The 11,072-nt window shown below is 49.1% G+C and overlaps 1 protein-coding gene across 1 annotated transcript in view; it reads left to right on the top strand.

The window, feature by feature from the left end:
• The window catches only part of SEMA5A (sema domain, seven thrombospondin repeats (type 1 and type 1-like), transmembrane domain (TM) and short cytoplasmic domain, (semaphorin) 5A), a 272,757-nt gene that overhangs the window by 130,534 nt on the left and 131,151 nt on the right, over nucleotides 1–11,072 (top strand). Inside the window, exons 4-6 of the mRNA XM_006875343.1 lie at nucleotides 1,371–1,433; nucleotides 8,251–8,349; nucleotides 9,555–9,768. Of these exons, the coding sequence (XP_006875405.1) occupies nucleotides 1,371–1,433; nucleotides 8,251–8,349; nucleotides 9,555–9,768 (376 nt within the window). The remainder of the gene's footprint in view (nucleotides 1–1,370; nucleotides 1,434–8,250; nucleotides 8,350–9,554; nucleotides 9,769–11,072) is intronic.

Here is an 11,072-nt window from a genome sequence, read left to right as displayed (position 1 = left end):
ACATTGTTTCGTTCTGCTGTGCATGGGGTCGCTATGAGTCGGTTCTGACTCGATGGCACCTGACAACAACAACAAATTGAGCCAGAGAAGGAACAGCGAACTGGTCAGCATACCTCTGGCAGGCAGTTCTGAGGAGAAATAACTAAGGCTCAGTCATTGGATATGCCCTTGGCTGCTAACTGAAAGAAAGCTTGGCACTTCACACTGTCCCGTGGCTCTGTAGCACAAAAGCTTCATTCGTGATCTCCAGTGAAGTTTGACCTGTCCATTTTCATTGAATTGGTTCCACCTCACAGAGAACCTACAGGACAGATTAGACATGCCTGTGTACACAAGTGCAACTGCAGCTGGGGGCTTCAGACCATTTACCTTTTGGCTAAAGCCCAGCGCTTAGCCTCTGTACTAGCGGATCTCCTCTCCATGAAGATGACAGCATAGAAACCCCAAATGGGGCAGCGCTGTCCCGTGGGGTCACCGCTGAGCTGGAATCAAGCTGAGTGCACACAATAGCAGTAACAGTATGAAAACCACCAGTATTGAATGAAGCTGAGGAGACAACATCTGTTTTGTGCTTGAACTATTTATTAATTGGCTGAAACCCCCTCGTATGTATGCTAGGAATAAGGGTACTCAACATTGTTCATACTTTATTAGATATGAATATTAAATTTGCACAGTATGAAAATAAGATAGAAAGGTTTCAATGGACATCTGGGCATTTCTTTCTCAAGGATATTTTAAGTATCTTCTAAGCATGGTGGGGCATAGTGGGTTTATAGCTGGGCTACAACTAGCAAGGTTAGCAGTTTGAGTCCACCAACTGCTCTGTAGGAGAAAGATGAGGCTTTTTACACCTGTAACGATTTATAGCCTTGGAACCGATTCAACAGCACAGCCCCAGGGATCATGGTAGTTGGATCCACAACTGAGCCTGGGGTCCGAACCTGGGAATCTTTTCATTGTATAATTCCACTGAGCATGCACAAACAAGACAGCATTTCATTCCTTGTGCATGGAGCCTGTTTACTTCCACTGCACATGCGCGGCCAGGAGGCAATTCATTCCACCTTGTGTGAGCAGAGCTGATAGTGTTTTGTTGCATCGTGTGTGGGGTCTCTGTGAGTCAGAGCCGCTAACGAGAAGAGGCTGAACAATCACACAATTATAATTGGAAAGCAGATGCTCAGCGCACGTTCATCTTAAAGCTGAATATAAGCCCCGGTGGAAAACTGCTCACTATTGGGGGTGTCTTCTGTATTAGTCCCAAAGTGGTGCAGCCCTGCTTGGCCACGTTTTCCATCTGATTAGCAGATACCGTGTTTATGTTTCCCCTACATTCATATAATGGCTGTTGTTTTCTTCTCCTGCAGGCTGTGGCTTGGGAGTGTGATGAGACCACCAAGAAAGCCTGCTACAGCAAGGGCAAGTCCAAGGTAAGGGCCTCCGAGGCTGCAAGTGTTGTGAGATGCAACCATCCTCAGCTTCCTAATATCAAAATGAAGCACACCCATCCACCGGCTTCCAAAAACACAAGAAAATCCAATCTCATGGCACTTTGATGTACTACACCGAGATGTGATATTAGTTGCCTGTGATCTCATGGTGACAAAAATAAGATCCTGAATTCTAAACTAATACATTAAGTTCCCATGTATGTCTTTGCTAACTTCAGAAAATAACCTCTACAGTAAATAGAAAGATTATATCAGGAAATGATTAGAGAGTTCGGTTTTGACCAATCTATTTTAGCGTAGCTTTTCTGAGCCCTGGTGTGCTATTGTAGCATAAGCACTGGACTGGTACCCACAAGGTTGACAGTTCAAATCCACCAGGTGCTCTTGGAAACCACAGAAAAAACACACACACAAAGTTGCCAGGGATTTTCAGTGTACATGGATCCGCAATCAGTGCCTATGGAAGCAACAGTCTGGGAATGAAATGGCGTGTTGCGTTGGGCAAAGACCTCTTTAAAGTGGCAAGGACCAGTCTCTGAAAAAAGACATCGTGCTTGGTAAAGTGGAAGGCTCTGGGAAAAGAGGAAGACCATCAACCAGCTAGATCGGTGTGGACCGGGTAGCACTTTCACAGGGTCATTATGAGTCGGAAGCAGCTCCAGGGTAGCTAACAACAACAATGACACAGAACCCGAGAACAAGTAGGCAAAGGGCGTCATTCACACTCAGAGCTCAGGTGCCCTTGATTCACGGAAAGGGCCAGACCGTTCTGAACGCCGCTGTAGTTTCTGCACCCACAGAAAGAAAATGACAGCATCCAGCCGTTTCATCTGATTTTAGTTCTCATTGGTTGAAGAATGATGGCCTGCCCTGCTAATTGCTCATTGGTTGATACTGTCTCTGGGGGTTGAACATTTTTACTGCTAATACGCTTAAGGCAGATGAAGGTGGATTTGAACATCGTAGCCTGAGACAGATGCATCAAGTGTGTTTTCAGGGGGCATTAAACATACTGACTCACCTACAGTGTTAAATAGCCTATAGGAGGTCAGTGGTGAAATTCTCACCTTCGCCGCTCGAGACCCTGGTTCCATTCCCAATCAGTGCAGCTAATACCCATCTGTCGGTGGAGGCTTGTGTGATGATGATTGGACGCTGAACAGGGGAGTTTCCAGACGAAGACCAACTATGGAGGAAGGTTTGTTGATTTAATTACAGAAATCAGCTAGTGAGGCTGAAAACGTTCCAGGTCATGAGCGAGGTGACCCAGGAAGTGTATGCATAGGCAGGGCTGCTACGGAGCTGCAGAGAAGTTTCTTTGTGACCTCTGCTCCTCCGTTTGCTATACTAAGCATTCCTCTGCTTCTGACAATGGTGACTGTGGCCCCCAGAATACGTCCTAAAGTCCATTCCTGTGGCCTGGACCCTGTGTGGAAGTAGGGTTTCCTGTGGTCCTAAACCTCATCCCTCTAAGTGGTCTGCTGGGAGCAGACACCCATACACATTCAGGGACAGACACTAAGTGAGGCACCGTCATAAGTCTTGGACTCCAAGACTCACTGGGGGCTGCCAGCAGGGTGAGGATAGACTCAGGCTTGTGCTCTCCTGCAGATAAGACCCCATCTTTAGACCGGCCACAGCCTCGTGTTTCCTTGTGTAGGCTGTAGGAGATGTGGGGCACGTCAGATACAGAGCCGGAAGACGGTGATCCGCTGAACCAGTGGAGGGCACCTGGCAGTCCTCACCAGAGGGAGGAGCCAGTCTGACAGTCCCAGGGGCCAATTCTGATAACCCTGCAGAGAGTCAGTTAGACTTAAATAGTATTAATGGTTGTATTATTGTAGGTGCCATTGAGTCAGTTCTGACGCATTGCAACCCTGTGTACAACAGAACCAAATGATGCCCGCTTCTGTTCCACCCTCCCCATCGCTGCCACCTGTGACCATTGCTGCCGCCACTGTGTCAGACCTTCTCAGTGGGGGTCTCCTCTTTTTCTCTGACACTCCGCTTTACCAAGCATGATGTCCTCCTTCAGGGAGGGACTGGTCCTTCCTGATAATATGTCTGAAGGATGAGACACACAGAGTCTCACCGTCCTCACTGCCAAGGAACGTTCTGCTTGTACTTTATCCAAGACAGATCAGTTTGTTCTTTATGTACTTTCAGTTTTCTTGTTGTTGTTGTCAGGTGCCATCGAGTTGGTACCAACTCATAGCTACCTTACACACAACAGAACAAAACAGTGCCCGATCCTGGGCCAACCTCACTATTGTTGCCACACTTGAGCCCACTGATACTGCCACTCTGCCAGTCCATCTCACTGGGGGTCTTCCTCTTTTTCTCTGACTCTCCACCTTACCAAACATGATATCCTTCTCCAGCAACTGGTCCCTCCTGACAATATGTCTGAAGTATGAGAGACGAAGTTTGGCCATTCTGGCCTCCAAGGAGCACTCTGGCTACACTTCTTCCAACACAGATCTGTTGGTTCTTTTGGCAGCCCATGGCACTTTCAATATTCTCCTTCAACACCACAACTCAAAAGCATCAATTCATCTGTGGTCTTCCTATCCAGCTTTCACATGCATACGAGGTTATTGAAAATATCATGGTCAGGTACACCTTAGTCATCAAGATGACATCTTTGCTCTTCAACACTTTACAAAGGTCTTGTGCAGCAGATTTGCCTAATGCAATACATCATTTGATTTCTTGACTGCTGCTTCCATGAGTGTTGATGGTTGAGCCAAGAAGAATGAAGTCCTTGACAACTTCAGTATTTTCCATTGGTAAGAATGTTGTTTATTGGTCAGTGGTGAGGATTTTTGTCAATATTATTAGCTACACAATAATTCAAATGCATAGATTCTTCTCTGGTCTTCCTTATTCATTGTCCAGCTTTCACATGCATATGAGGCTATTAAAAATCCCAGGACTTGGAGCAGGTACACCTTTATCCTCAAAGTGATGTTTTTGCTCTTGAACATTTTCAAGACGACTTTTGCAGCCTATTTTCCCAATTCAGCACTTTTCATGGACAACAATAGCATTTAGGGCTGTGGTGTTCAGATGTGTCTTTGTGGCATAAGTTTGGAATTGAGGCCCCTACTGTTTCATAGATGTGCTTTGGCTGTAGGATTGGAGGATTTCCCCAGACGTAACTAAGGTCCCCTTCTCCCTGAAATAGAAAGAATAATGAAAACTGAAACATCTCTACGATGGGATGAATACCACATGCACTGGTATTTTCCGACCCTAAGAAAAGTATTGTCTGGGGATTCTCGCAATGTGCTTTACTCTGGCAGCGTCAGGATGTGGCGTGGGGGGCAGTGGGATTGCTTCTGCCAGGTCCGCTGGTTTCTTGAAGGATGACCTAGGTGCTGACCGCAGACTGAGCTGGGTGAGAAAGGAGAAGTCTCTCTCTGCCCAGTCTCTCCTGGCAAAACTGCAATCCCGGGGAATCAACACCCAAACCTGCTTCCATCACGTTGCTGGAACTGCTCTGGTATAGGGCTTTTTCCCAGTGCCGTAGTGGGCTGTACTGGGATGCTTAACTGAAAAAGTTGGTGGTTCAAACCTTTTCTGCAGAAGAAAGATGAGGCAGTCTGTTCCCGGAAACCTTACAGAGCTGTTCTACTCTGGCCTCTAGTTTATTAGTTGAAGTCGACCTGTTGGCAGTTGGTTTCCTTTTCGATTTGTTTGGTCTTTACAGTGGCAGATCATCAGGACTTTCTTCTGCAGCACTATGGTGTTTATTTGCCCTACCACCCTAGGTCTCTGGTAGCTTAGTGGTTATGAATCGGGCTGCTAACCACAAGGTCAGTAGTTCGAAACTACCAGCTGTTCCGCAGGAGAAAGATGAGACTTTCTGGTACCGTAAAGATTTACAGCCTCGGAAAACCCTGACAGGGTCGCTATGAGTCGGAACCGACTCCACAGCACATAACAACAACAACAACCACCCTTTCTGTCAGTAGCTGAGCACTAACCATTTGTGCTGCCCACAGACCTTTCCAAGGACCAGGGTCGGAACATCTATCTAGGTCTCAGGCTTGGGACACTTGTGCTGAAAGGTGGTTGTAAATCAGTCATATAGAGCAGACCAGCTCATGTTGGAGACACTGGGTGGCTTAGTCTGCAGCGGCTTGCAGCTTACTGAATAAAAGGGAAGGGGGGCGGTAATTTGGGGATTCAGGAAGTTGTTCAAATAAAGTCTCTTATATTTCATTCATTTGGAAATAGCTCACTCCTGTGACCCCACAGGACAGAGGAGAACTGACCTACAGGGTTTCCGCGCCTGTCCATCTTTTTGCAAGTAGACTGCCAGCTCTAGGTCCCATGGATCGGCGGGTGGATTCGAACCACTGACCTTTTGGTTAGCAGCCCAATAGCCACCTGACTAGATGGATTGGTTCCAGACTGCTTTGATGATACAGTTGTTGAGATACTCCGGCTAGTCACAACATTGATTAGCATGGTTCTGCCTGAAGATTCCCGTAAGTTCTTTTCCTATTGGGATGCTCATGAAGGTAACTCATCCTTCAAAGCAAGATGCACTATTTGCAGTAGCATTGCTCCTGGTCACACACAAAGGCTGCCAGGGTCCAGCCCTCACCTCACCATCTGAAATCAAGGCCCTGATGGATGGGTGGGGTGTATCTTTCTTGAAGTAGCACCTGCTTCTCGGGAATGGCAAAATGCACGGACTCATTAAGGAAACAACTCTCAGATTGGTGTTTTCTCTCATGGGGCAGCAGCCTCACATCCTGTCTGTTCTCCCTACAAGTGGGCATGATGTCAGAGTCCAGAGCAAGCTGCCAACCACCCTGAGACCACCGACTCACACGGCCTGGGGAGTCCTGGGGATTGTCAGAGGACAGATGGGTGCCTCCCTTATCCCCGCATGTGGCAGCCTGCATGCTGATGCAGGGATTCAGAAATCACCGAAGCCCCTTCCCCGGGATTCAAGGCTCCTCAGTGGAATGCAAGAAGAATGTCTTAGATGAGAAATGAAACCGCAGTGATTATTATATCAGTTAAGAATTCCTTCAGCCAGTCTCCTGAGGGACATCTGCTTCATGTCTAAATATCGCAGCAAGTGATGGCGAGCTGGACTTCAGGTGACAGCAAATGACCCTCGGGGGGGGGGGGGGTGCTCCAAGGACAGAGAGACAGACGTGCTTGTAGGTTTCTTCTGGGAGAGGAGTCGCCTGGGCAAGGAGTGTGGCAAAGCCATGTAAGGAACAGGGTGTGGGCTCGATGTGGGCGTGCTTGGCACGTCTACCCTGTGCCAACACCTTGGGTTGTTCACATCCAGTGTAGGTGCCCCTTTATCTGCAGCCCTCCCCTCTGGAAAGACTCCCCGTGGCCCCATGGTCTGTGTGAGCCTCCGTGTTGCATGCGCTCATCTGTGTAATGCTCAGCCTAGTGACCTCTGGTATGCCCATGTAAGCGTGCTCTGCCCCCTCGGCACTTGATGGCCCCTGCACAGTGGAATGAAATGCTCCCGTGCCATTCTGATGACTGGCTGTGGATCAGGAAGTTGTGATGTGTGGGGTTTCCCTGGGCTGAGTTTTGGAAGCAGCTCTCCAGGCCTTTCTGCGTAGTCTGTCTGAGTCTGGATGCTCTGTTGGAACCTTTTCTGTGTCAGAGCCACACACAAGCCTCCATGGACAGACTGGAGATGGCTGTGCGTGAGATCCCTCAGCCGGACATGAAACCTTCTGCAGGGACAGCGGGGATTCCGCCCCCGGCCCACCACTGCCCTCTGGTCATCAGGAATGCCCGCTGTGTGGACAAAGACCTGGAAACTAGAGCATGCAGACCCCCGATATCCCATAATAGTTTGCAATCACAGTATGTTCCGTTCTGGTTCATGTTCAATCTCACCGTGTGCTCTTATCCCAAATAGTCCTGATTTCTTCCTTTGCCCTTCGTGGGGACAAAGGGAAGCTATAGATTCTTGCTATGCCTCAAACGCTGTATAGTGTGGCCCCATCCAGGAACCGTATGTCAGTGCCGGAGGGTGTCTCCCCGTGGCCACACTCATTCTCAGTGTGCATTTTTCAGAATCCTCACAATCGGCATCTAATAGGTCCCTTAGCTATCTGCCTAATGCACGGGTCTTACTTAGGTAACTAGTACCGTGGAAGCAGAGAGATCCAATGTGGTGTGTACAACACAAACAGATGCATCTTCTCAGAGTTCCGGGGGCTCCCAGTCTGAGCTCAGGGTGCCAGGTCCAGGGAAAGGCTCTGGGAAGGTCCTTGTGTGCTCATCCGTACATCTGCTTCTGGGCGCTCTTCCCCGTGTCGGCCCGCTTTATATCTACTCCTGTTATATCTCAGAGTCATTGCCTCCAGACCCTCCCTGCACCCTTGGGGCCACGCTAACATAATAAAGAAGACACTGGGCCCCAGAGGGATGGCGCCCACAAGCACAGAGCCTAGGATTTACCACACGCGTTTGTGGGAGACACAGCTCAACACCTAACAATGCGCAAAGGAACGTAAAGCTGACGGTACCATCAGATACAATTTAAGATGAAACTACTTGGACGAAGACCTGCCAACCTGCAGGAATGTTCTCGATTCTCTGCTGCACACACCGCCAGCATGGGGACTTAGGCTAGTGGACAGTTGGGTGGCTGCTCTGAGTGCTGATACCCGAGGGGTTGATTGCTTTTCACGTGATGCTCAGTCACAAGTTCCCACACTTACTAGTCGAACGCGTGCTGATCCGTCACCATTCCTCCGTACCCTGGGATCCTGTTAACTTATGTCCTGTGCTTTTTCAGGAAGAATGTCAGAACTACATCCGGGTGTTGTTGGTGAGTGGTGACCGGCTCTTTACCTGCGGAACAAATGCCTTCACGCCCGTCTGCACCAACCGCACGGTGAGCCTCCTCATACTGCTTTGGTATGCATGTCCATGCAGCTGGTGGCTCTGGAGTTTAAGCGCTGGGCTTTGAACGGCCAGGTGGGCGGTTCCAACCCACCAGCTGCTCCTCAGCAGAAGGATGACGTACAGGCTCAGAAACCAAAAGGAGTAGCTCAGCTCGGACCTGTGCGTGGCTTTGAGGAGGGCGGAGGGTTTAGTCACCCACGCAGCAGAGAGCTGTAGTTTAATTCAAAAGACACCTCTTGTCACATTGCATACATGTTAGATGTGTTGGTTTATATTTAATCATGACTGCCAACAAGATAAAGAAGTGGAGAGGCGTAAATGGTGTATGGAACTTCCCTGGATCCCACACTAGGGTAGAGCTGGGGTGTTCCCCAGTGGTAGTTACCCCCACGCTTACCTGTCAGCCTGTTGGCACAGCACCTGTCGGTGAGCCAGAAGAGCAGATGGGGAGATTCCCACCCACTGGGACGACAGAACTCTGTGCTGCTCAGCAGCCACACTTCCTCCCATCAAACCTGCTTGTGCTTCCTCCCACAGAGGAGAGTGCTGGGCACTTGTGATTGTCATTGACCCTTCTGTGGGTGTGGAAGCTGGTCTCCTTATTAAAGTGGAAACTCATCCATGTGCAGACATGGCGAATGGGAGCCGCAGGTCCTAATCCTGCATCGTATTGTGTGAGTCTCAGCTAGCATGGGATCGAGGATTTTTCAGGGGTGAAAGAGACAGACACACACAGAAGAGAGAGGCCAGAGAGAGAGAGAGAGAGAAACAGAGACTGACAGATAGACAGATACACACAGAAAGAGACAGAGACCAAGACATATACACAGAGAGAGGGGAAGAGAGAAACAGAGACAGACAGACAGACAAATACAGAAAGAGAGACCAAGAGATTCACAGAGAGACAAAGACAGAGACACACACAGAGGGAGACAGAGAGAGAGAGAGATAAACACAGAGACAGAGTGATTCATATGGAAAGAGAGAATGAGACAGGGATGGAAAGATATACAGACACAGAGAGACAGAGAAAAGGACACACAGGCGACAGGGACAGACCCAGGCTGTGTGTGAGTGCAGGGTCGGTTCCCATCACTGTCAGTCTCTCCTCCTCGTGAGCTCCGGCCACTCTGCACACACCCTGCTCCAGGGTCTCCCATGGTGACGGATTGTCCCTCTGGTCCTTGTCCCCAGCTGAGTAACCTCACGGAGGTCCACGACCAGATCAGTGGCATGGCCCGCTGCCCCTACAGCCCCCAGCACAACTCCACGGCCCTGCTTACGGCAGGCGGGGAACTGTATGCCGCCACAGCCATGGACTTCCCTGGACGTGACCCAGCCATCTACCGGAGCCTCGGTGTACTGCCTCCTCTCCGCACGGCCCAGTACAACTCCAAGTGGCTGAATGGTAAGCCTCTGTGTCTGCCACCCACCGGGGCTCCAAGTGCCATGATTTATAGAGAAAAATAAGTCCCTCCTTAAATGACCTCATTCTTAAAGGCACCTGGCTGACAGGCATCCCATGATCCCCTGGTGTATTAGAGCCAGGGATCAAGGTAACATTCCCAGAGCGCTAGACCAGCAGCCCTGATGTCCTACTTATGTTGTGCATTGTCCTTGGGTCTCTCTAACTCAAGGTGGCCTCAAGGATCGTAGAAAGGAACATCGCCCTGTCCTTCGCCACCTTCACGATTGCTGGTACGCTCGAGGTCCTTGTTGTTGTACTGACTCCACCTCATTGAGGGGCTCCATCCTTTTAGCTGACCTTCTACTTTACCAACCATAACAACACCTCTAGTGAATGGACCTCCCTGGGTCGTGTCCGCGGTAAGGAAGGTGAAGTTTCCACATCCTGACTTCTTAGGAGCCCGCTGCTTGTGTCTCTTCATGGATAATGTCTTTATTCTTCTCACCCTGTGGTATTTGCCTACAGGAAGAGTCCTGGTGTGGTGCTGTGGGTTAATGCATCAGACTGCAAAGCCATTTGAATTGCAAGCTTGGTGGTTGAAGCTCACCAGCTGCTCCTCAAACACCCTGTAAAGGGTCGCTATGGGTCAGAATCGACTCGATGGCACTTAACAACAACACCTACAGGGAAGGCCAGTTAAATACCACTATTATTCAACTTTATGCACCAAACACTAAAGTAAGTGATGATGAAATTGAAGAATTCTACCAACTTCTTCAGTCTGAAATCGATCAAGCATGCAATCAAGATGTATTGATAATTACTGGTGATTAGAATGCCAAGGTTGGAAACAAAAAGGAAGGATCAGTAGTTGGAAAATGTGGCCTTGGTAATAGAAATGACGCTGGAATCGCATGATAGAATTCTGCAAGACTGATGATTCTTCATTTTAAACATCTTTGTAAAACAACATAAAAGATGACTATGTTGTTGTTGTTGTTGTTGTTAAGTGCCATCGAGTCGATTCCGACCCATAGCGACCCTGTATAGGGTTTCTGAGGAGCAGCTGATGAGCTTGAACTGCTGACCTTGCAGTTCAAACAGCTTTGCAGTCTGGCGCATTAACCCACAGTGCCAAAAGATGACTATGTTGTTGTTGTTGTCAGGTGCCATCGAGTCGGAACCGACTCATAGCGACCCATGCACAGCAGAACGAAACAATGCTCGATCCTGGGCCAATCTCACTACCGCTGCCACCCCCGAGTCCATCAATGATGCCACCTGGCCGATCCATCTCGCTGGAG

This window comes from Chrysochloris asiatica, unplaced genomic scaffold, assembly GCF_000296735.1.
Source record: "Chrysochloris asiatica unplaced genomic scaffold, ChrAsi1.0 scaffold00321, whole genome shotgun sequence".
NCBI classification, from domain to species: Eukaryota; Metazoa; Chordata; class Mammalia; order Afrosoricida; family Chrysochloridae; genus Chrysochloris; species Chrysochloris asiatica.
Note: the sequence above shows the minus strand (reverse complement) of the source record. Positions and strands in the feature narration are given on the sequence as shown.